The 27,741-nt window shown below is 33.9% G+C and overlaps 1 protein-coding gene across 2 annotated transcripts in view; it reads right to left on the bottom strand.

Annotated features, from left to right (window-relative positions):
- The window catches only part of LOC138709653 (uncharacterized), a 29,397-nt gene extending 2,382 nt beyond the window's left edge, over positions 1–27,015 (bottom strand). The window contains exons 1-13 of one of the 2 annotated variants that reach the window (XM_069840586.1): positions 26,900–27,015; positions 23,597–23,636; positions 18,952–19,016; positions 17,818–17,842; positions 14,591–14,652; positions 12,412–12,442; positions 10,324–10,391; positions 7,461–7,491; positions 6,952–7,118; positions 6,354–6,384; positions 2,608–2,672; positions 2,209–2,239; positions 1,048–1,106 (exon numbers count right to left, since the gene is read on the bottom strand). In XM_069840586.1, the coding sequence (XP_069696687.1) occupies positions 1,051–1,106; positions 2,209–2,239; positions 2,608–2,672; positions 6,354–6,384; positions 6,952–7,118; positions 7,461–7,491; positions 10,324–10,391; positions 12,412–12,442; positions 14,591–14,652; positions 17,818–17,842; positions 18,952–19,016; positions 23,597–23,636; positions 26,900–26,944 (717 nt within the window). In that variant the 5' untranslated portion in view covers positions 26,945–27,015 and the 3' untranslated portion in view covers positions 1,048–1,050. The remainder of the gene's footprint in view (positions 1–1,047; positions 1,107–2,208; positions 2,240–2,607; positions 2,673–6,353; positions 6,385–6,951; positions 7,119–7,460; positions 7,492–10,323; positions 10,392–12,411; positions 12,443–14,590; positions 14,653–17,817; positions 17,843–18,951; positions 19,017–23,596; positions 23,637–26,899) is intronic. The other variant, XM_069840594.1, reaches the window with a different exon arrangement.
- Between the last annotated feature and the right edge of the window lie 726 nt (positions 27,016–27,741).

The raw sequence follows: 27,741 nt of genomic DNA, 5'->3' as shown, positions 1-27,741 counted from the left end.
TAATATACACAAGTGTTAGAAAAGTTTTAATTAACGACGATGACATAAAAAATAAACATGAATAATTTTAAAAGGAATAATTATTGAATGTACAATTTTCAAATTTGAATTTGGTTGGTGGTTCAATTGATGTTATATTGGACGTGTGCATAGTAGAAGTGGAACTCGTTGATGTAGGCCTACATGGTGTATTCAACTTATTCAGGATTTCCGAATGGTGCTCTTCATTTATTAGTAAATCGGATTTCAGAAGATGCATAGGTATGATCAGTGATTTTTATTAATTCTTGTTCTTGATTGCCAATGCGAGTCATATTTGAAACTGCTGTGCATCGACTGGAGTGGTTTGTAATTTTATATATATTTTTGACGTCCAGACCAGCGCAGTTTCAAATGTTGGCAAACAAAGAAACAAATGCTAGGGACGCGATAAAATTAAACAAATGCTAGGGACGCGATAAAATTAAACAAATGCTAGGGACACGATAAAATTGTGCGATAAGCAGCCATGATTGGTTGAAATACGTCCTTTCGTACCGTTTTATTGGTCAAAAGTAGTATGACGTAGTAAGAGTGTGATAGTCGTAGTTATATGCCGAAGATCGTAAAAGCGTAATAATTATATAAACACATAGATTACAAAATATATAGTGCATAATATAGTTTATCTTTCCACGAGAGCGGAAGTAAGTGCATAGCTCAGCTGCAGATATGCAAACGTGGATAGCTAAAATATATGCACTGTATATAACATATTCACATGGTTGGCTATTTTTTTAATCGTGTGTAATAATTTTTTATTCATTGCTTGCTGGAAAAGTATATTATGAAACAACACTACAAAATGTTTGAGCATTTTCCACGAAAATAATCTTTCACTTTCAATAAAAGAGGAATGAAATTTGTCAATATTTATTGTTCTTTATACCATGATTTCGGTAAATGCTATGACTCATTCTATTCATGTCTTTATTATTATTACTATTACTATTATTATTATTATTATTATTATTATTATTATTATTATTATTATTATTATTTACGTACCTACTATCCGCGAACTGTATTCCCTACATTGCTTGAAACACGATTGGGCGAGCCAACGACTGTAAAAGAAAATTAAGTAAACATCATACAAACAAAGCAAGATAATATTATATTATTGCATTAGTTTTTAAATAAATTTGTCCACAAAGTTAGAACAGTAACAAATATAAATGATACTCGGGAGGAAATTAAACACAAAATAAATATGGGAAATGCCTCTTATTATTCGGTTGAGAAGCTTTTATCATCCAGTCTGCTGTCAAAAAATCTAAAAGTTGGGATTTATAAAACAGTTATATTACCGGTTGTTCTTTATGGTTGTGAAACTTGGACTCTCACTTTGAGAGAGGAACATAGGTTACGGGAAATGCATGTTATTATTCGGTTGAGAAGCTTTTATCATCCAGTCTGCTGTCAAAAAATCTGAAAGTTAGAATTTATAAAACAGTTATATTACCGGTTGTTCTTTATGGTTGTGAAACTTGGACTCTCACTTTGAGAGAGGAACAGAGATTAAGGGTGTTTGAGAATAAGATTTTTAGGAAAATATTTGGGGCTAAGAGGGGTGAAGTTACAGGAGAATGGAGAAAGTTACACAACGCAGAACTGCACACATTGTATTCTTCACCTGACATAATTAGGAACATTAAATCCAGACGTTTGAGATGGGCAGGGCATGTAGCACATATGGGCAAATCCAGAAATGCATATAGAGTGTTAGTTGGGAGGCCGGAGGGAAAAAGACCTTTAGGGAGGCCGAGACGTAGGTGGGAAGATAATATTAAAATGGATTTAAGGGAGGTGGGATATGATGATAGAGAATGGATTAATCTTGCTCAGGATAGGGACCAATAGCGGGCTTATGTGAAGGCGGCAATGAACCTCCGGGTTCCTTAAAGGCCATTAAGTAATTAATTAATGATCCTGGTACATGTTGCCGACATAATTCAAGATATATTTCACATTGGCTGATATTGATATTTGATCATTTTTATTGAGAACTGAATGGAGTGAAATATCCACTTATTGAAGTGCAATGTATTGTAATGATAAGATGGTGTAGATTTCGTTGTTAATAATGTTGTTGATTATGATGATGATGATTTCGATGATGATAGTCATAAAATAAATACATATTTTACAGTATATATTTCTACTTACATGTTGATCTGAGTCCTGTATGAACGTACTGCTGAAAAAGAATATATCATTTATTCATCGTAAGAAAAATGCTAATAACTAATCTGATTTTCAGAATATGAATTCTACTTGCTGATTTCTGTCTTTGTAGGCATGGATTTCCAACATAATGTGACATGTGCAAACATTATATAAAAATGTGAATTATAAGTGGAGATTTTATAGGCTACTTGTACAAACTACTATAACTTTGAATGTGAAGGATTTAAAAGGTCTCAAAAGTAAACTTCATGCTTACGTTAGTGAATTTGGTGCTCATGTGTTTTCAACCGATGGAATAGTTTTGTCTTCGTCATTAATTCATAACATCCAATTAATGGTTAGTTAATTAACCCCAGTTTTAAATGAGTGGTTACGTACCGGGATAACACCCCGATGGACGGTATTTCCAACGTTGTTGTCCACTTTGTTTGCAGAGTTAACAACTGAAATGAGGAAATGAAACAGTGAGTATCCCTGATGTAGCTCATATATTCAGGCCTACCATCGCAGTGTGTTTCAGAGTACATACACTGTTAGTGCACCTGAAAATACGAAAATATGTATTACTCATTAAAATGTTGCATCATGAACCAAGAAGAAATTAGATTTATAAATTCTTGTTCATTCCTTTATAGTTATTCTCTTACTTATTGTATTTATGGTCTATATTCGTTTATATTATATTTAATGAAAACAAGAGAAAATAATTGTGAAATAAATTGGAACAATATTTCATTTAAACTATTTTAAAAACAAATTTAATACTTCAAAAATTATGAATAGGCCTAATTGAGGTAATTGGTCACAAATCCAACTTTAAAAGAACATTGACCAAAAAAAAAAACTGACGAATTTTATTATGAACATATTAAAAAAAACTGAATTTCTTTACTTAAAATGGAAATATATTAATGTTTGACATTACTGCAGTCTCATTTCAAACTGAAGACGTGTCAAATTAATCAGATTTAATGTACGCATATACAAGTTCTACCAGAAGTTTAAGGTCACTCCTTCAAAAGAGGTGTTGAACTCCTTTCTTTATACCTATGTGAAATCCCCTGATGTTTATAAAGGGACAGAGCTGCCGTTAAAAATGAAGTTTTTTTTGACAGCAAACCCAATCTATCTATCTATCTATCTATCTATCTATCTATCTATCTATCTATCTATCTATCTATCTATCTATCTATCTATCTATCTATCTATCTATCTATCTATCTATCTATCTATCTATCTATCTATCTATCTATCTATCTATCTATCTATCTATCTATCTATCTATCTATCTATCTATCTATCTATCTATCTATCTATCTATCTATCTATCTATCTATCTATCTATCTATCTATCTATCTATCTTTCTTTCTTTCTTTCTTTCTTTCTTTCTTTCTTTCTTTCTTTCTTTCTTTCTTTCTTTCTTTCTTTCTTTCTTTCTTTCTTTCTTTCTTTCTTTCTTTCTTTCTTTCTTTCTTTCTTTCTTTCTTTCTTTCCCTGAGTTTAACCTCTCCCTTGTAGGTTCATTTACACGACCCACGCCACCCGGGCCTTGCAAGGCCGCGACCTGTCGGGAGAGGAATTAAGCTATGGATCACATACATACTTTTTTGACCACACAAGGACATGGAGGGTCTCCCGGACGAGGGATCAGCTCTATGCCAGGGCCACCTCCGATACAACACAAACATTTAAGAGATTACACATCATTCACTCACACATATCAAAGGATTAAGGGAAGGATCGCCGTCCATTGCCGGACTTTCAAGAGGTACAATCCCGGTATTTGCCTGGAAATAACTGAGGAAACCATGAAAAACCTCAGTTAGGATTGCCGGCCCCTGGGATCGAACCCCGGACCTCCCGAATGCAGGCCAGCCCTCTACCACTCCTCTAGCCCACTCGGTCTCTGTCTTTCAGACTGTGAATTATGTAACAATTTTTCTGTTACGATGACATGCTAAACATTACATTTTTTAAAGAAAAAAATTGATTACTCCATAATGGATATATTTAGGTGAATGAATTTTGGGATAGAGTTAGATATTATCATAATCTGCCACTTCACGTCCATGCTCCTGAATTTCGACCCATTTTCATTTTTTTTTCCTAGGAATAAATCTAACCTTTCCACACTTGTAGCAAACTCCACAACTGTTTACTGAAATGGAGGGAATAAGCTGATTGGCCAGTATTAACAACTCCCAGTGTTATGATGTAAGGGGCAGGGGCGGTCCAGGGTCAATATAAAATGACAAATTTTCCTAAAGAATATAAAGACAAAAATCCGGATTTTAATGCGTGAACGAGGTGTCACAATTTATTTAAACAAAGAGTAAAATTTGCACAAGAAGTCTTTCAGATATTTCTAACTGTACCCTAAAACTCATTGATCTAAATACATTCATTCTGGAGTAATTAATTCTTCTCCTACAATAAATTTAATATTTCAATAAGATTTCGTAACAGAAAAGCTGCTAAGTCATAAATTGTAGATGTCATAAATAAAGGAGATGCAGGAAAGACAAGGTGTAATATTGTGACAGCGACGTGAGATTCGAACTCACGACCAGCGTCCCGCATGAAAGCAGATCGCACAGGCTGCACGGAACATTGAGTGACGTCGCGCGGTGGAGAGAAGAGAGAGGGTGTATTACGTCACGCGACGAGTTTGCGCTCGCATCTGGTGCTGGTAGAGAGGAGAGGGCCCTGGATTTCTCTGGAATGCCATCTCTAGAGACGGGTGGAAACTTCGAGGTTACGTCGCTATGGTTATAAATTACGGTCGCGAAGGAACGACGGCAGTATCAGAGTTTTCAGTTATTCAGTCAGTGAGAAAGCCAGAGCAAGCAAGCCAGCCGGAGTTCGACTCGAGTGTGCGTCCGCATCTGCGTCAGCATCCGAAGGCCTGAGTTCGAGTGCAGTGGACCGCAGTTGGAGGGACCTGAGTTCGAGTGCAGTGGACCGCAGTTGGAGGGACCCGAGTTCGAGTACAGTGAACTGTCTCTGAAGGTCTGTGGTTCGAGATACTGTGAACTCGAGTGACTGAGATAGAAGAACTGTGAACTGAGAACTGGTAGTTCTGATTTGTAAATAGTGCTTTGTAAATATTAGTTAAGATTAACAGTTCATTGTTGTGCGTAATAGTCCAAGTAAATTGTCATTGTCGTCGGTGGAGTGCTATAACGAATACTGTGTGGAGTGAAGATCCAATTGTTGACGAGAGCGTTTAAGGTGAATTGTAGAAAGGAATTATTGTTGTGACGAATAAATTACATTGTTGTTACTAATAAAATTTACAATATGTACGGTATGTTGTAACAAGTTAATTCTTTAATCAGCATTATGGACGAAAACAGTGTCCAATTAATATGAAAGCACTTCTAGCAACATTGCGAAAAATTAAGTTAAATTTACATTCTCATACTTACAAAGAGTTTTATACATTATACTAATGCGTCAGCTGATTTTCACGGCTACAGCATATTTTTAAAACATCTTATCTCTTACAGGTGAGAGTAGTGAATTATTGACTCCTAGGTGATGAATTTTTTTGTGCAGAAATTTTTAAATATTTCTAAAATTTTCTATTATGAATCATCAAATGTAACACTATTAAGAATTAAATTATTTTACTCTAACCCGCAGGGTGCGAATTAAGATTTCTAATGAAGGGGGGGGGGTTAGAATCCTACATAGAAAATACCAGAGATGAAACTATTATTACTCTCATTCGATACGGCTCAACGCTTCGTCGCTCTTAGTTGCTTGTCTTGCATCTTGATCATACAATAATTATATCCATGAGCAGGGTTAAGATATGATGTGTAATTCCTAAGTTACTGATTCTTATCAGCTTGTCGGTGATGATAATACATCAATATTATTTTCTTTGTTTGCTTTACACTTTATAAAGTACATATACACATATTAAAACAATATTATATTTTGTGAGGGGGGATAGAAGTTATCACTGGAAGGGATGTTAATATGAATTTATAAGAGGGGAATAACTTTCAAAAAGGGGGGAAATCCCATCAGCCCACACGTTAGTTGAGTTTTCAAGTTTAACATTCACACTTTTATATACTCATTTCTTAGATATTTAATATTTTCTGTTACTTACATTTAGATCTTACGACGGGAACCAATTCATACTGAAAATTTCAATTACACACATATAATACATTAGGCAATTTCAGATATAAATTAGTGTACTGAAAATAAGTAACGTAAAATGGGGTGAGTAGGGACGGAGGGGGTAAATAGGGACAAAGTTTTATTATTTATTATTTCTTTGTGTTAAAGAGTAAAAATAATAAGGGTGTTTATTTGTTCACTCATTATGAATGAAAACATAAACACTCTGATTATTATATTTAATCTTTGACACAGAGAAATAAAAAATAATAAAACTTCGACACTATTCATCCCTTATGTCCCTATTCACCCCATTTTGCGGTAATCGTTATGTTTTCCTGCTAGTTATTAATCTACAGGTTGTGGCACCATTTTGACTATTTAAAAGTATTGTTAAAATTAAATTATGTTTATGAAGTACAAAATATCCGTCATAATTTTGAAATTAAAGGAAATAACAAATTCATAGACCTACGAAAAATGTGAGTTTAGATAGGGGTAATGCCATACACATAGCAAACAATACGAACTCGTGATTTTTTGGGATATCAGTATTCCATCAACAATGAATATGTACGACTCACCACTTCATCAACATCTACGTCTGGAACGTTTCCATCAACAACTACGTCAGGAGCGTATCCATCAACAACTACTCCAGGAACGTATTCATCAACAACTATTGCAGGAACGGATCCTTCGATAGCAGTGTCGCCTACCACGCTCTTTATAGTGTGGGGAGAATTTACAACTGAAACAGAAGAACACATAATTACATAATTATTTTAAAGAAAAGAAAATTGGCTTAGAAATTGTGCTTAAATTTTTAATTTGTCTCAATGGTTATACAAGTCTCTACGTTTAGAAATTCGATTCTGTCTTCAACTTCAGGTGAAGGAAAAACCTATTGCACTACTTCAGTGGATTACAAAGTGCCAAAAGCAACTACTTCAACAGAATCAACCGGGAAAACGTCGTGAATTTCTTTTATATTCAGGAAAAGTCCACGGTCCTCCTCTTGTATATTCACTAGCGTTTGAGCATTTAGGCATAAATTTCACACGATGTAGTCTATAATAACTATTTTACTTACATTTAGAACTCACAGGGGGACGCAATTCATGCTGCAAAATTAAAATTACACACTTACAGAATAGAAGTTAGATATCGCAAATTATTACTGGAAATAATTTCCTGTTAACATACACAGTGTGTAACGTAATATTATAGCAACACAAATGTTTGTTTCGATATTAATTACCTATAATCATACAAGATGAAAATATATCTGCAGTAGAAATAAAACACAAAAGAAACCTGTACTTAGAAATGAGTAGGAGATGTACAACTATAATCAAAATAAAACCAACATGAACAAATATAGACAAATTAACACGTAAATTAGCAGTAGACTAAAAAAATGAAACTCTAACACAGTAGTTTACATTTTAACGTGACGCTCCACTAGAACTGTCAATTTTTTTCCCATTTTTTTTTTCAAAAAAATGTTGAGTGCATGTTTACCATGTAAACATAATTACTATGTAAAGGAGTAACGAAATCAAAATTTTCAACTCCTAAATATTTTTGACCTTTGAGTTTTTATTTTTTCAATTATTTTTAGAAAAAAATATTTTCAAACCCAACAATTTAGTAGAAGGTCCCAATTATTAACCATCTTTTTTCTTGTTACATTCACAAGCCATAGAGAAATATTTATATGCATTAATTTATTTTATGAAATATCTCATTTGTTCACTTTAAATTTTTTTGTAATTTTTAAAATGTTATTTTTTCTATAATTCATGAAAAAGATAATAAAATAAACTAGCGGCATTTCTTACAAAATAAATGCATAGAAACATACAGCAACCTCATAAATACTTGCAGTAAAAAATTTCATCCAGATTGATTAATATCTGCCATGAGGAAGTAGGTGTTGAATCAAGAAAAATAAACTTACGGGGAAAAAATGGATTTTAAAGAAAAATGAATATTTATGTCACACATACCTATTACAGTATTATTTTCCTCCGCTACACTCATGTAGTAACTTTAGAGAGCCAACTTTACAAGAAAAAGTTACTAGATTTGTTAACATAAATTTGTGAAATATAATTCTTTGATGAAATAATAATTTTGACACCTTTTAAATGCCACGCCTCCTTACAGACCTAACTTAAAGAATTAAACATATATTTTGTAATCAGAATTGAAGTAAAACTACATGGGCTATAAAAATATAGGCTACATTCTGAAGAAGTTAAATAGCCAATATCTTTTTGGTAAATATTCATAATTTTCAGTGGAGTTTCACCTTAAATAATTATATTAACCATGAAGAAGAAATATAGAAAGTCGCCAAATTGTACATCATTCGTATTTCCTGTGGCGAGTAACCGTTTATTAAATTATTGTTGCTAAGAACAGAATTTCTAAAAAATGTCTAATAAAAAAGCAATTATTATTTATTGTTTATTATCAGACAGTTAACTTGCACAACGGCCCAGCCCATGGGCTGCTTCCCCACTGCACCGCACTGGGCTTCGCAGTCTCGCACGGAAAAAGCTCGTGACGTCACCGCACTGGCCGAGCCGGGTTGCTTGCGTAGCAGTTTTGTGCGGTGGGCTGATATCCAGGCATCGAGCCCAATCTCCTCTTCTATCAGTTACTAATTAATTGAGTTTGCGCGGGCTTGTGTTTGCGTGTGCGGTTTGAATGAATGAATGAATGAATGAATGAATGAATGAATGAATGAATGAATGAATGAATGAATGAATGAAGGGAAGTGGGAAGAGAAACTTTAAAGGTACGTGAAAACACGTCCTTGCAAGGGGGGAGTTGGGGCTATGAAAAACTGAATATGTGAGCTCCAAGCCTCTTGGCCACTTGTCTCACTTCGGGTTTCGCCGTCCCAGTGAAGGAGCGCTAAAAATTTCGAGGGGGAAAGCCGAAAATGGACGTAACTGATTAGCTACAACATTCGGTACTTGATCAACGATCAGCTACTAGGATGGCGGTGCGGACCGCGGCGACAACGACAAGCCACAACCGTCCCACACCATAAATATCGAAGTGCTACCAATCTTAATGCCAGTTATTGATACACACAGAAGTTCTCTCCGCACACGTGTACCACGCCACTGAAGATGTCCACCGGAGTAGTGGACGAAACGTTTGGTTGTAACACCGACAGACCACGGCCCTCTATCCCGGAAAATACCCATCCTATCAACGCCGGCCGTGAAAGCCAACATTCTAAGATCAGCTACTGTTTCAAACGTTTTTGTTTTAGTTTTTGATTACTGCTTTTCAAAATAAGTCTAAATAGTGCATCGCAAAGAAAATACAGTAACTCTGATGAATATTTTCCGGGCTGTGATGCCGTGGTGTACTAGTAGACTGGTAGATCACGGAATCTCAGCCCGGAAAACCTTCATCACAGACACCGATCGTGGAAACTCACATTCTAAAATAGTCTCTCTAGAGAAAAAGGAGTGAAGAATAAAATCGCTGCTACAGAGTTTAAAACAACAGAGTCGGATGGAAATTAAAAAGTGCCATTGGGACAGTTTTTTAATCTGTGCTCGACAGCAGCGGAAAATAATTTAATTTTGTATGTTGTCCGGTATGCAGGGAACTGTATGTCCATGCCACACGCGAAGCGAAAGCACAACCAATGCGCGCAAGCGAAAAAGCAGAATGCAACCAACTGGGCGGCCGCGCTAGACAGTGTTGGTCTTGGGTGGGCTGGGCTGCTGACGCGTGCGGACTGGCAGTGCTAAGCGGTGGGCTACCGTGCATTACTCTGCCGTACGTTAAGAAAAGGACGTCTTGTCGCTGTATAGGAATCTAAAATGAGCTATCTGTTCATAACTGGTCGTACTAATACTAAACTCGTTATTAATATTTGTGTATTCTAATTTGTAGAAAAGAATGTATATACATTTACATACCCCCGAGCGGAATCCTCTCTGGATTACATTTCCAACATTGTTGTTCAATGAGTTTGGAGAATTGGTAACTGGAATATAAAGGATATAGATCGGTATTATATTGTATTAAGTGAATATATTATATTATAATACTCTATAAATTAGTGTGTACGACAGGATGTAGCTTATAATAATTTTGGGCTTTAGTATAATATCCAGAGATGGACTAGAAGATTGAAACTGAAATTAGACATAATTTATGCTGTAAGATGTTTATATAATAGAAGATTTTTAATGTCCAAATTTAGATTTTAAAATATTAGCAATTATTGAGTTCATGCTGAGTTTTGAAGAAAATATTTTCTACAAAATAATTTAGAATTTCATTTAAATTCAGAATAGTACAGTTATTAGATTTAAAGAACATTAATCTATATTTTTTTATGAACATAGTAATCAGCGTTAAGGGGAATGAATATGGCGACGTACAACTGGAATCTCTGAAAATGAAGGTTTCGTGTTCATTTAATCGGTTATTTAACGAAGCTATATCAACTGTATGGTTATTAATGTCGATCTATTTGGCGACACTGAGACGTTATTTAGGCTAGTGATTCCGAGGAATCTTGAGCAAAACAGTGCAAAAGTTCAAATTAGCAAATCAGCCCAAGCCAGATTTGAACCAAAATCAAATTGCAGCCGTGGAGAATTGGACAAACACATTACGGAATGAGCTAATCCGGTGCCTCAATTATTTAAATGTTACATAAAGTGCATTACTCGGCTTTTATTTTCTTTTTTGTAGGCCGTGTTTTCTATTTTATAACATTTCATTTGTTTTATATTCTCATTATCAGCATGAAAATAATACCATAATAGAAAAAAAAAGTAAATACAGATCTAAAGATTGGAATATAATAAAAGCAATTCAGTTAGTACAAACCTAAGGAAGAATACAACAAATGAAGTGTAATAAAGTAATAATAAAAAAGAAGAAAATAAATAAGAAAATTAAATAAAATTCACAATAAAAAGGGTATAATAATAAATTCATCTGGTGATCAAGAGAACAAAAAAAGGAGAAAGGTAGAAAAAGAAATATATATATGAAACTATCGCAGAGAAAAGGGCTTATAATTGAAAGGAATCTGAATTGAAAAAGTGCAATTTTAGTTTATTTTTGAAACTAGACAATGTCCGACAGTCTCTGACATGTTGTGGTAGAAAGTTCCAGAAATTAGCTGCAGAGACGGTGAAAGATGAAGAGTAGAAGGATGTTCTGTGTTTAGGAATGGAATGATAAGAGGAAAAATATTGAAAACGAGAAGCTAGGTAGCTAGGGTTAGAGGTTTGAAGAATATTGAAGAGTAACGTGAGAGAGTGAATAGTTCTTCGCTCTTTGAGACGGGCCCAGGACGGCATATTTAGTGAAGGTGTAATACGGTCAGATCTACGGAAGCTGCAAATAAATCGAACACATGCATTATGAACACGCTGTAGTCTGTCTGTCAGTCTCAAGTTAAGGTCAGTGCAGAGAGTTTCACAGTAATCAAAATGAGGCATCAAGAGCGACTGCACTAAATTCTTCTTGAGAAGCAACGGAAGGAAATTTCGGATTCTTTTTGGTATGTAAATTTTCATAAAAATCGTTTTACATGTGTGTATGACTTGAGTATTCCAGCTTAAGTTTTTGTCCATATAAATTTCTAGATTATTACTCTATCACTGTAAGGGATAATAGTTTCATTCATTTTAACAGGAGATAAGATATCTGTGCTTAATTTACTTAACAGTCGTTGATGTCCCATTAAAATTGCCTGTGAATTCTCAGAGTTCAATTTTAGTTCAAATTTTTTCGTCCATGAAATAATTGATTTTATGTCATTGTTAATTCATTCTTTATTGCGTAATTTAGTGCCGGTGTAGATGCAGATATATATATATATATATATATATATATATATATATATATATATATATATTTGTAAGTCTTCAGCAAATAGGACATGTCTGCAGTGCTTAACAGACAATGATATATCATTTATGTAGATCGTAAAAGTAGGTCCAAGAACTGAACATTCACTCTATAATTAATAGATTTATACTTACATGTAGATCTTACAGCAGGAACAATGTGATACTGAAAATTGAAGTAATACAGACATTCAATAAATTATTATAAGAAGACTCAAATTAAAATTACATTATTTAAATTACCTAATAATAGTTTCTGATTTGTGTTAAGTTTCACAGGTTCTGACATAGGCTATTATTTCGGCCTATCTAAATTTATTCTAAAAATTAATCAAATGATCTACATAAGTTAAAAATAGATTAGCTGTACAATTAAAAAACAAATTAAATTAACATACACAGATATGAAGTAAATCATGCTTAACAATTAGCATTCAAATATTCGTAACAGGGGCAAATTAATATGAGAATATTGAATTACGTTATTTGAAAAATATGCACATTACCAGAAAAAAAATAATGGACCGAATCTAGATCCTAGTACTCTCGTAAATGGAAAACAAGTTTCGCAAGACTTTAAGCAAGTAGCATTTTTATAGAGGCGTTCTTGTTTACTGCACATGCGCAATGCGTTGTATCTGGAAGTTTGTAAAATTAGCGTCTCAATCTTTTTTCTGGACTTGTACATATTTTAAAAATTGTACAATTCATTCTGATTTTCAGATACATCTATTCAAGATAATAAATTTATTCAAGTGCTCAATCATAAAATTTTCAAATTGATAAATCATATTATATTTTCTAATACATCTTGAAAAAGATATTCATGAACGTTTTCGCCTATATGGCATGATCAGATATTCAAAGTTTTGACGAAATCTAAACATAAGTGCATTAAGTTGTACACAGTAATATGCATAACAGGTTGAATGATTAATCATTAATCTTTTAAAAAGCTATAGTAATAAGAATAGTCCTATAGTCGCCCTCGGTAGCGTAGTTGTTATAGCGCTGGCCTTCTATGCTTCAAGTTGCGGGTTCGATCCCGGCCAAGGTCGATGGCATTTAAGTGTGTTTAAATGCGACAGGCTCATGTCAGTAGATTTGCTAGCATGTAAAAGAACTCTTTCGGGACAAAATTCCTGTACACAGGTGCTGATAGAAGCTCTGCAGTTGCGAGCGTCGTTAAATAAAGGATATATATTTTTTAAATAAGAATTATAACCAGTGCTGTCGCCCATGAAGAATAAGTCTAGAAAGTCTTGAAATTGTAGGCCTACATCAAGAGGATTTTCTGGGATGACTAAAATTTCGCCCTGTATAAAATTAATTTTGCTAGGAAGAGAATACCTCCGAAAATCCAAATGTAAAAGAAAACAATTTTATACAGGGTGTTTCGGAAATATTTTTACAAACCTTGGGGCATGTTCCTCACAACAAAACAAGAAAAAAATTTAATATAAACATATGTCCGAAAATCCTTAGTTTTTTAGTTACTGATGAAAGAACATAATGAAACATCTGTTAGATATCGTCAGCTTGGTAGTAAGTGTTGCAACTTTAATCAATTCAGAAACTCATAACAATGAAAGTTTACGTTCAACGTGTTTCGAGGTACAATCCAACAACTTAACTTAAGTCTGTAACCGATAATAATATTCATTTTGTTAGATAATTGATCAAATGGTGTTATCAATACAAGTCTGCTGATGCATCCAATGTATCCTAGATGGCTATGTGTTGCCAAGGAGACTTGTTTACTACAGCCATTTGTCATTTGAACATTTGTTATGAGTTTCTGAATTGATTAAAGTTGCAACACTTGCTACCAAACTGGACAATATCTAACAGATGTTTCATTATGTTCTTTCATGAATAACTAAAAAACTAAGTACTTTCGGACATAACGTTTATATGAACATTTTTCTTATTTTTGTGTGATGTACATGCCCCCAAGGTTTGTCAAAGTATTTTTGAAACATCCTGTATATAATCATATAGTTTACCTGTATTTGTTATATTTAGAGGACTCTACGTGCAGGTCTATACGGACAGTTATTATCTATACAAAATCTCGTTAAAGGAACTGTTGTAGAGCCAAAGCAATTTTGGAGAAATGACATTGGTAAAATAATGACTGGAGAGGACTTGGAAAGAACCAATCAAATTGTCCTAAAGTAATGACTATTCGAAACCATAAGGCGAAGTATCCAGGAAACAAATCTACTACTGCTCACATCACTTTAGTAGTAGTGTGGTTATTAAAACGTACTATATTTTCATTCCGAAAAATAATATTTCTACATTTACATACCCTCAAGGGCTTCTGGATATCATTTCCAACATTGTTGGCCACACTGGTTGGAGAATTGTGAACTGCAACGTAAATTATATAAATCGGTATTGTACATTGATTGAATATTTTACACCTATAAATGAATATGACATGTAAGTTTGTTTTACCAAAAGTGTATTCAATCAGTTTGTCACTTGTATTATTTTGCAACTATAACGCAATAGGCAGAGACGGACAAACTATTCGAAACGAAGTAAACTAAGTCAGAAAGACTAATGTCATAACATGATTTTGATTATAAACGATTATAATGAATATAATTAATTATTAATATAATAACAAAATATATACTCTGTTTGGAGAACATGATTTGTATCAACTAGGCTAATTTAGAATTTCATTTTAATTCAGATCAGTAGGTATATTGTTACCAGAACATGAATAGGCCTATATAATATTATTAGCACAGAGTAGCCGGAATTCAGATGTTGGAAACTATGGTGACGAAAAACAAATGAAACCCGGAAAATCCAGTTTGTGTTATGGGAATAAAGCTTTAGGGACATATTCACCAACGTCGGTAAAAATTTTATCTCGGTTTTTAACCACAAAAGCTTAGATACTAGCTACATTTGTATTCACCAACAAAATTATCTCGGTTAATTGGGATTATCTCGGATTAAAATTTTACCGGAGAAATGTTGGCCGATAAAATAGGAAAAACTGAGATAATCGGAACAACAAGATGGCGCGTAGGCGACTGGAGTGTTTAATTGATGAAAGGAAAAATGACAGTGATAAGGAATATGGCCAAGAGGACAAAAGACGACGTCCTATGTGGCTAAAAAAACGCGCCACATACTTTCAGGACTACGATGATTCAGATTTTGTAACACATTTTAGATTATCTAAAACTTCAGCTTTATCAGTCTTATCAATGATAGAACATAACCTGGAATTTACAACAAATAGGTAAGCTGAATACTCTAAAATACCTATTGTTTATACCAAAGAGAGGCAGCAAAAAATTACCGCACTTTACAGGTTTTACATGTCATATTAGGTTTCTTTCTACGTTTCTGATCAACACTAGCCATAACTTACGGTAGATAAACTATTTTCGCACACCTAACCTATATATACTCGCAAACTTGTTTATTTATATCATGAATTTATAGTTTCCATGGCGTTAGTCAATTGTTTCCCTCTATGCTTTCGGTGCTTCGTTATGAAAAAATTAACGATCAAATGAAGTCTGAAACGAAAACTTAGTTTTTGAAAACCAGGATAATAAATGATGTGGTGAATACAGAACTGAGCGTTATCCGAGATAATGGTATTACCAGAGTTTTAGAAATCTGAGATAATAGCAAATATTACTGACGTTGGTGAATACAGGCTTTAGTAGGTTATTATGCGCTCTGAATGAACTGATACGATATTGAACGCGAAAAATTGCTGACAGCGAGACTACATTTGGTATAGATGAGTCCAATGTTTCTCAAAAATATTATCTGACATTCTTCGTACAATTGGGTGAAACGTCGAAAAAATCCTATTTAATCAGCCCAATCTGGATTTGATATATAAATTATATATATATATATATTATACAGGGTGATTCACGAGAATTTACCGTCCCTTACGGAGCTTATTTCCGAAGACATTTTGAGCAAAAATTGTCACATAAAAATTTGCCCTAATCTCAGTATTTTCAAAGTTACATTAATTTAAAGTTGTTTGTAAAATACCTTTATTCTTTACTTGTAAGGGTAAAAGAACATTACAGATTAAGAATGAACTATTCAGGAGTATCATTTCTTTAATTAGCTAGTATTCTGAAGCTAGAAATGTGTTGTGAATTTCGTAGTTGTTTCGTGGAGAATTTTTATTCGATTTTAACTACAAAATTACATTTTTCTTACGCATTTATCAAAGAATTGTTACAAATCACGCCACTCTTGTAAATTCTTCAAGACTGTACATTAATATGCATAATTAAACCTGTAGGGTGCTATTCAAAGACATTTCTCTAGCCCACGCTACGAGCGTGCTAAACTAGACCCCGGCTATCGACTGATTACTTGTACAGGATTCATATCATATCATATCACTAACAATGGTTTATGAATACGAAAAACGTTAGTTTGCTGATCATCCATCGGAAGCTCGCGCTAAGAATGTCTATGAATATAGTCCTGTAAAATCAAGTTCCTAAAGTCGTATTATTTGTAACAATTTTTGTGATAAGTACCTAAGATTAATGTAATTTTTAGTAAAAAATTGAAAACAAAATCTGTATACAAAGCAATTAACAACACATTTTTAACTTCAGAACACTAGTCAATTAAAGAAATGATACTTCTAAATAGTTCATTATCTGTTTGTAATAATTTTTTACTCTTAAAAGTATATAATAAGGAATTTAGTAACAATTTCAAATTAGTGTAACTTTTAAAATATTGAGATTAGGATAAATGTTTATATGTAATTTAAATTTTGCTCAAAATGTCTTCGGAAATAAGTTCTGTAGGAGACGGTAAATCCTCGTGAATTAATCTGTATATAAAGCTAAGGGAAAATCAACATTTTCCATTCTTTGCAAAGACAACTTATATCTTCGTTTTAGTTCAAAGTATCTTACACATAAGTGGACAAGAAAAAGTAGGATACAAGGAAGAGTGAGGAATAATACCTTTACTCATTTAGAATCTCAGTAGGCTAGTAGGAAAGGAGTCACATTATTATTATATGAAGAGTCCACTGCGAGAATGATGGATGTCACTTTCTTGTCGAAAATGAAGCAAGACTGTCAATGCATGGCTTAAGATATATAGAATGTACATACAGAGTTATATGGCATTAACACTGATAGTCATTGTCCAGTGATGATCGGAAAATCACAGTTAAGCTTTGAGAATCGTTTATATATTATTTTATTGGGTTATTTTACGACGCTGTATCAACATCTAGGTTATTTAGCGTCTGAATGAAATGAAGGTGATAATGCCGGTGAAATGAGTCCGGGGTCCAGCACCGAAAGTTACCCAGCATTTGCTCGTATTGGGTTGATGGAAAACCCCGGAAAAAGCCTCAACGAGGTAACTTTCCCCGACCGGGATTCGAACCCGGGCCACCTGGTTTCGCGGCCAGATACGCTGACCGTTACTCCACAGGTGAGGACTACATAATCATTCATTTAATAAAGTGGTATGTGCATGGACAAGAAATTCTACTGTACTTACATTTAGATCGGGCACTGGGTTGCACCTGAAAAGCAGAGAAGTCAGTAATGGACTACCCGTGTAAATGTGATTATAATATATACAGAGAGAACCGTAAGTAATGTTACCAATTTCATGCGATTATTCTTTGAGATATTTCAAACAAAAAAGTTTACTGATAACTTTACAACTTCTTTACTGTGTTAATTTTTTTAAGAAATTACCTTACGGACTAGTTTCAAAGTGTTTTCCTTCATTTTCCAAAGCCTATCTTCTGGTTTCCTGTTTTGTTGGGGTGTGTTCATGATTGTGTCAAGAAGCATGTGTGATTTAGAATTAAATTGAGTGTTAAGGATGTGCTGGGGAATGTTTTTGTATGTTTGCAATTTTCATATTGTTCTGGAGTGTCAAGTTTCTGTTTTTTTGGCTGGATGTGTAGTATTTTCATGTCAGTGTCTATGTTGCTGTAGTTGTGATTGGAGTTCGTGATGTGTTCTGCGTAGGTTGAATTGTTGTGTGGTTTGATTATGGCTGTGATATGTTCCTTCTGAGTAATTAACAAAAATATTTTGAAAAATTTGCATACTTCAGAATGAAATGTGTCGCTCAATTTTTCAGTAAAATGTTTGAAAATTTTTTTCGTAAGACAGTGGCGTATTTAGAAAACATAACGCTTTAATATTCCTATAACTTTACCACAAAAGGGGAAATAATTTTATAAACATTACATACCTAAAAATAGCAATTTTCCATTGTCGTTATAAATATTTAATGTTTTATTTAAAAAAAATTGCTACCTATTCATTTAATCATAAACCCCGTGCGGAATTTTAACCACAGTGTGCATAATACGCACTAAATATCAAGTTCCTAGAATCACAATAAGAGGTTTACTCTTCGAATCTGATGAATTGTCCTGCAATAAAGTGTGAGGTAAAAATTGCATGGAAATGAAGTTCAAGGGTGCAGCCATTTATATATAGCATAATTTTTATGCTTTCGAACGCCGCAGAACATTGACTTGCTCAACATGTAAATAAGAGATTGCTGATTCATTTTTACAAGAAAACGAGAATGCTATTTTTGCCTGAAAATGGCCGGAACTTCATCTGTCATCCCCTTAAATGTGATCAGCTATAACGATGTGTGACTCACCACATAATATGGAATGTCTCCATCGACGCCAATAGTGCCCTCCATAGTGCTGGGTGAATTTGGAACTGCATCAAGAAAACATACAATATAATCTTATCAACAGTAATCTCACTAGACGTTTTGATTTATCTAGAGAAAATCAAAACTCGAGTGGGATTTAATTGACTATTACACGATTAGAAGAAAGTATATAAAGATTAGACGTAACGAAGTACTCCAATACAATAAAATATTGACTTACGAAAATACAACTGTCTTCAAATGTATTATTGTGCCATCTCAACATTACAAATATTACGCTAGATGCATGCTAGATGGCAGTAGTGAGTTATGATTACTAGCAATGCCTTCTCGTCGAGAAGTTATCGATCTATATCACGATGGCAGTGTTACTAGTCAAGAAGGCTTTGTTGATTCAGTTTCATTTTTATTAAAACAGTTGCATTCCACTTCACTTATCCGAATCCCAGTAATCAACGTCACTTGACAGATGATTTTCAATAAATTTTAATATTAAACAATCTCTGATACGTGACTATCCATAGTATCATATAGCAGAAGCTATAACATAACCTAAATAATATACACAAGTGTTAGAAAAGTTTTAATTAACGACGATGACATAAAAAATAAACATGAATAATTTTAAAAGGAATAATTATTGAATGTACAATTTTCAAATTTGAATGAGGTTGGTGGTTCAATTGATGTTATATTGGACGTGTGCGTAATAGAAGTGGAACTCGTTGATGTAGGCCTACATGGTGTATTCAACTTATTCAGGATTTCCGAATGGTGCTCTTCATTTATTTCTAAATAGAATTTCAGAAGATGCATAGGTATGATCAGTGATTTTTATTAATTCTTGTTCTTGAATGCCAGTGCTAGTCATATTGAAACTGCTGTGCATCGACTGGAGTGGTTTGTATTTTTTTTTTTTTTTTGACTAATGCAGTTTGAAATGTTGGCAAACAAAGAAACAAATGCTAGGGACGCGATAAAATTGTGCGATAAGCAGCCATGATTGGTTGAAATACGTCCTTTCGTACCGTTTCATTGGTCGAAAGTAGTGTGACGTAGTAAAAGTGTAATAGTCAAAATAAAATGTTGCAATTGTCGCAATAATCAGAATTTTCTTGAAAGTTAAGCTTCAACTCTTTGCATTAGTTACAATGCTTTTAAGAAACCACGACGTTTGAAGTTTCAGTCAATGTTAGCCTATATGCGTTTAGATCATTAAACATTGATGAAATGTATTGGATTAAAATGAACACATTATACAACTGGTGAATTTATAGATTTATCAACAGCATTGGAAGAACTCTCTCCTCGTCTGTTTGAATTGTCCATTAAAGCTTTTGCTTATAGTAGCGTCAAATTTTATACAATAAAATCTTTCTGTAATAATAATAATAATAATGATAATGATAATAATAATAATAATAATAATAATAATAATAATAATAATTTTATAGAACCTGTAGAGTTAAGGCATGTATCAACTCTAGAAATGTCAGATTACTTCAAAATTTTGGTAAATAATATTTTTGTCTCATCTAAAAGCTCATTTCTTCTAGTTTTCAAACATATTATACAACTTCTACTCATTATCTCAATAATTTCATAATTATTTGGGCATTTAAGAGCACTGTACTCTCTATACCTTACTCCATCTTCCGACATTTATTATCCTTTCGACGGAGAAAAAGTAGACTTAAATCTGGACAAAATACTTAATTGAGGAACCAAACTAAAGCGTAAACATGTGGCTATGTTGTAAACTAAAATTATTATTTTCAATCTATTTTAATTATTTTATCCCAAATAATGTACATATATATTTGTAAAGTACTGATAAAATGTGGGATATCTTTTGAATAGTTCAAGATAAATAAATAATTTTAGTGTGTAACATTCTCCATACGTAAGCGATCATACTGGTGAAAGACGTTTTACTCTAAGTCAATTTCTAATGGAGTTAGGTCGGTCCAAAATTTTATTAATTTTTCTTTTTTGGAAAAAAAAATTGTCACCCAAGTTCGATTTTCAGTTTGAATTACTGTGTATAAATTGCTTATTTTACTCCCAAGAATCATGTCACCACAGTTTTGAAGATGTTAAGGAAAAAGTGTGGATTTTTATCCTAAGAGCCGATATAGGCTACAGGCTGTTGAAATGTATTCAATATTTTAGGAGGTGCTAGTATGCATCAAGACAAGAAAATAATGTCTAATAAACATAGTTCCGAAAACACATACTTTCTGAGATCTGAACACTTGTTCATAGGAGTTGCTCAATGTGACGTCCATTCATTGCAATGCATCCTCTGCCCTTCGCCATAAGGAATCACGGACTCTTTGAAATTGGTTTTAATACGTTAATAAGAAAGTCCAGATAACGATCCCCAGTTAATCTCTGAGATAGCACGTATGACCCTATTAATCTATCACCAAGAACGCCTGAGAATTGTTGCCGATGCCTTGTTTCTTCAACTGCATGGGGATTTTCATCAGCCCACACATGCTGATTACGAAAATTCACAACACCATCTCTGCTGAACCCCGCTCATATCCGCAACCAGACTTTTGTTTTCAGTATTCCTTGCGACGTAACATTATTCCATGCCAGGGGTGTCCACTACGGTGTGATTATCTGGTAGTCTGCTGTATTGTAGGGCAGAGAAATGCATTGCCATAAATGGACGTCACATTAAGCACCTCCTATAAACAAATGTTCAAATCTCAGAAAGTATGTGTTGCAGGATCCATGTTTATTAGACAGTATTTTCTTGTTTTGATGCATACTATCACCTCCTAAAATATTGGGTACTTTTTTTTTAACAACCTGTATACTTTAAGGACCTAACACTCAACCAGGAATACACCCTCGGTACAAAGAACGTTACAAATATAGGCCTACGCAAATATAATACACAATCAACTGGAAAATATAATCATTATACAATGTAAGAACAGAGTCAATACAAATTATACATAACATATGTAAAGATAGAAAATAGCGTAATATAATGCAAATTCAATTCAAAATTAGTGAGATATATACAACTTACAGAAATGTGAATCAATAATATTAGAAAGATAGAGAAGTACAGGGTATACAATAAAAACAGTATTAGGTACACAAAAGAAAATTAAGATAATAAGTAGCACGATTTCTCACGTGATAGATGTTAGGGGAGAGTCGGGTAGTATCGGACATCGGGTAATATCGGACATTGAGTTTCTTTCATCTACCACACAATGATAGTACCTGACTGACATGGTTACGTTTCTGTGATGTCGCATAGAGAAACGTAACCATGTCATTCAGGTACTACCATATGGTGTTAGATGAAAGAAACGCACTGTCCGATACTACCCGATGTCCGATACTACCCGACTCTCCCCTACAAGATATCACTAAAAATCTACATGTATAGAGAATAGGTGAAAACATATAAAACTTGTGATGACAGTAAGTTAGTTTGGCAATTCGTCAAGAGAAAATTTTCCAACTCCGATTTAAAAGATTTCGAGGTTTGGCAGCCCTGACTTCAGGCGGCGAAGAGATTTACAGTGACGAGAAGTAGCAACAGTACGAGATTGAGGAATACAGAGATGATGTGTGGAGTGGAATTTCTAGTGTGTTATGGTGTTGTGATCGTGTTGAAGTTATAATAGCGGAAAGAATACGAAGCAGGCGAATAAATATGGAGAGGGTATTGCATAGAATAGTTATTAAATCCATAAAAAGAAGAATTACAAGGAAATAAGTTACATTTTTGACCCCTTGTAAGTTTATGTTACAAATTAAGTATAATGAAATTATAATGATAGAAAGTGATAACTAACATTATTACGATAGGAGAATTTTGTCATTCATTTGGTAATCCACAGAAGAGAAACGGAGGGTGTTATATCAGAAGGAGAGAAATAATTAATACAGAGTGCAAGGGAAAAGATATGAATGAAAAAGGAAGGGAAAACAAAATGAAAATAGAAGAAGAACGCGAGAAAAAAATACAAAATTAGAAGAGAGGGAAAGCGATGAATGGAACAGGAATGAAGGAAAAGAATACAAATAATATCAAAAATAAATAACAATTAGAAGGATAAAAACGTGGAATTGAGAAGATTGAAAATAGAATGGGAAGGAAATGTAAGGAAAAGGAAACAAGGTATTGACTAGCAGGTATATAAAATTGGGTGAAGACATACAGTGAATGATCAGAATAAAAACGAAGAGAGGGAGATGGAGAGAAAATAATGGGAAGGAGACATGGGGAAAAGCAAGGGAGTGAAAACCGAAGGAGTACCAGAGAAATAGGAACTATGAAGACAGGAAAGGGATAAAGATAAATAGCACAGTCTAGTATACACAGTCACGAAGCTTAATGCGTAGTAAATATGCATCCATAGATAGTTGCTAACCACTAGGACCGCTACTATCGCCTCATTACAGACAATGCGAAATAGTACCTGTGCAGTCTGTTGTTCCTAGTAGCCTCATAAACTCAAGCTTCGTGACTGTATATACTAGATTGTGATAATAGGATAAGAAAATTAATCTGTAAGACAGAATGAGAAAAAGGAGAAGTTACATCAAGAGTAAATATTTTGTTTTGAATACGAGAAGTTTGTCTCACATTGTGATCCTGGATAATAGGGCGTGAAAGCTGCGATGTCCTGGAAATGAAGTAAATTGAATTAGTTTCCTGAATATGTTCAGCAAAACATCAGACTCTAAGATACGACTCAACACTTGCTACGGCCAAAATTGGTGAATTTTGTCATTTTTATATGTGATGTTATCTTGTTTTGTAATTCTTCAATTTTAAGATGGTGTTTTTTCATATAAAACTGATAAATATTTTTCGGTAAATAAACATTTCAGTGCAAAGCTGCAGATTTAAAGAGCCAACCTTCTTTCGACATTATGATACTATTTTCAGAATTGGTTTCCAGGAATTCTCAATAGCTTTTCGTATAAATTTAGTGCCTACTCTTCAATTAATCTATGAATTGGTTTAAATCCTGTTAAGGGGAGCATGGCTTTAATCGGAGTGGTTTTGACTCCACCAGTGAGGAGGCGTAGAGCTTGGTTTTGCACTTGATAGATTTTATCTAATACTGTCTCCGAAGCTGTAATTGGGGTTCACAATAGTACAATATTTGAGGTAGTATATAAATTTTATATACTGTTTGTAGGATAGTGCGGTCAGAACCCCATTTTGAACCTGCAATGTTTACAATACAAATTAGTAGACACCTGAAATGAGAAGCTACATTAACAATGATTTTGTTATGTTCTTTTACTGGATTATTTAACGACGCTGTATGAAATACGCGGTTATTTAGCGTCAATAAAATTGGTGATAGCGAAATGATATTTGTCGGGAAGAGGCCGAGAATTCGACATAGATTACCTGACATTTTTCTTACGGTTGGGGAAAATCTCGGAAAAGAGCCAACCAGATAATAATCAATCCAAGCCAGTAGCGGACAGTTGGTTTGAAAGCTGAGGAGGCCAAGACGTCAATGATGAAAATATAAAATATAAGGCCTGTGACGTACCTCATTACCAAGCTCAGAATTTATAGGTTTTAAGAAATTAAAATTAGTTTTTCCAATTTATTTTTTAGGATTTTAAAGCTACGAATTAGGTCTTTTTAGGTCATATTGAATTTTAGAATGTTACTCTTTGCTACATAAAACGAACAAGAAAATAAATATTTCGGGAGTAACGCGATAGCAACAAAATTGATTCGAACCTAAGATTCCGGGGCTTGCTCATAACTATTACACAGTCTAATTTTACAGAAAATTAACTGGACGATCCTCTTTCTTCTCAAACCGATCAAATAGGCCACAACATACTGAATAACTGCTACTAGAAGAAGCTAGAGACAAATCTGCATTTGTTTCTAAACTCTCGATATATTTAAAATACTGTATAAGTAAATACATCTCGTAACACAAAAGAATAAAATAACAGGAACATCAGCAAACAAGAGAAGATCTAACAACATAAATTAAAATTTTTACACAGGGAGAGAAAACTAACAACACGTGACTCAATTTTCTAAAACCAAGAAGAGAGAAAGAGAGAGAGCTTCCCAATACAGCCGAAATCAGCTGTGACTAAGCAGTACAGTTGTCCGCGGTGAGTAGGACGTCTCCAAATCGGCTCCCCTCGCGCGTTCTAGTCAAGTTTAAACGTTCCGCTAATCAGCTATCTTATTGGTTGAACTGCTGTTGTCATGGTTACCGGGGAGTAGAGTGATGTAGCCGACTCCTCTCTCCCGCTCTCGCATAGACACTGCAGGCTGCTAGATGTCGACTACACAGGTTACAGCGCTATCTGTTATTTTTCAGTACGAATTATTTGTACTATCTACAGTATAGCGAGCGGGCATTACCAATTGAATGTGGTCGACTTTACGTAACTTACATCTTAGTCGTAGTGAATAGTAAAATTAATATAAAAGGAAAAATGTTCGTCATTTGCTGTAACTTGTTTGTGATCTTAATTCAGCTGAAATTATTACTGCCATATTTTGTTCTGGTAAAATATTAGGGGAGGCACGGCCTCCCTTGCCTCCGATGAAAATCCGCCGCTGCCCAAGCGGGAATTTAACCCGTGCGAGAGCGCAACTCCGGATCGGCACCAGCCGACTGAGCTACGACGGTGGGTGATTTTCTCTTTTTACAGGATACATCGTTAACTGAAGTGATTTATTTCAGTATCGATAGGTATGTCTTTATGAATGTTATGTGATAAAAATTAAAAAATATATACAGTATATACAGGTGAAACTTGCAGGAGTGATTCGTAAGTGTCAAATCAAACCTTATATCCTGGAGACAAAACAATCAGTGATAACCTTTTACCGAAATGTGCACCTTATTGTACTGTCTTCTATTCTGGTTCTATAATCATACTGGAATATATTTTTAAATACAATATATCTTGCCTTCAACAACTTTAAAGAGCCTTTTCTAAGTTAATAACTAGTTGATTTGAGACCCCTCACATATCATACAAAAATGCAGAGTGAGATGAACACGAATACTAGTCTCCACCAATGGAAACCTAATACGTCATATTGACAACCAACGAAAATCCTTCTCATGGGTGGGAATCAAACCCATAACTTCGAGAATTTCATAATCAGTCATAACCATTATTCCCTTGCCATTATGAGTAGGTAAAGAAGTCTGGTAATAATGTAATTCCTGATAAAATACATAATAGTACATTATGCAACGAGCCTATAATGATAGTAATTAAGAAGCGAGTATGGATGTTTATGACACGAGCGCAAGCGAGTTTCATAATTTTCATACGAGCTTCTTAATTACCATTATAGGCGAGTTTCATACGACTTTTTATTCTCGACCATATTTCTAACTTGAAATTATTCAGATGTATACATTTTATTTGTATTTGACAAGATCGGAAGTGACCTTGTTCTAGGTCGTGAATAGTGAGATGTGCGCAGACGCGAAAGTATTGATTTTTTTCGAAGAACAATAATGTCATTGACCTTGATGTAATCCCGTTAACCTTGATATAACCTTGATTATTGAATTCGACATTAAAAAACAAGATGACAAATTAAACTTATTTGAATATTATTTACAATTAACGCTAATTATTATAGTAACAGAACATAACCTTCTGCGACAGTATTGGATTTCCAGCCTCCGCGACTTTTCGCTAATTCTCTTTCGATTGCATATCCGAGAATAATCGATACTTGCGGTTTTATAACGGTACAAAGCTGACTTGCCATTGGCTGAACATCTGTAAGCTGAGTTGTCATTGGCTGAACACCTGTACTTTAATGAGTAGGTGTACTTTAATGACATGTATTAAAGGACTGCTACCAGGTGTATAATTACTACATTTCGGCATGGTCGAGCATAAAGTAAAATATGTAACTTACCTTCAGGAAGAAAACTGCAACGCAGAATAAGCACAGAGTCTTCATGGTAGAGAGATTACAAGAAGCTGTAAGAGCCAAATGTGCTTATACCTTAAAATCAGCTTTATTTATACAAGTCTTCAAATCATAATGACTTCGTTAGAAAGGATAATACTACCGAAATGCATTGCATTTCATTATAAATTGCAATTTCATTTCTCTTGAAGATGTCTTACAAGTTATAAAATTCAATTTATAATATTAAATATAGCCACACAGTACTTGTTACCTGAACGAACACGAAACCAAGACTTTAATAAAGTTCAATATTATTACAGAAAATTTTTTAAGATATATTATTGCAAACAAAAGGCCAAATGCTTCATTTAGTACATGTTCTGGAACTCTTTCGAAACCCGATGTTACAAGATATTAATGCGACATTTACATTTCTTCTCATTATAATGACAGCAACATATGTCGTTAATGCTGAAAACGGCTGGCATACATTTTAATTATATAAGAATATATTTCACATAACATGTTGTTATCTCATATTACTGAATAAAACACAAAGGAGTTACTCATTATTTATACAAAGAAATGCAAACATTGCGCTTACGCTACGATTAATGTTCATAATGTATGCATTAAAATATGAGCTACGAAATTAAAATAAAGCAACCAATGAAAGTCTTCATCATATTTTATGTAAATTATAATTAAAATATTATTTACTATCTAGTTTACATTTCGAGTGGTATTTTTGCTTTTTTATGTTATAAACATAAAATACAATTGGATTTATGCTTATGGGTAATCCATCGTGTCCCTGAACTTGACATATCCAACGGTTCGGAAAT

Source organism: Periplaneta americana, chromosome 1 (assembly GCF_040183065.1).
Source record: "Periplaneta americana isolate PAMFEO1 chromosome 1, P.americana_PAMFEO1_priV1, whole genome shotgun sequence".
Lineage (NCBI taxonomy): Eukaryota > Metazoa > Arthropoda > Insecta > Blattodea > Blattidae > Periplaneta > Periplaneta americana.
This window is presented reverse-complemented; position numbering and strand designations above follow the sequence as displayed.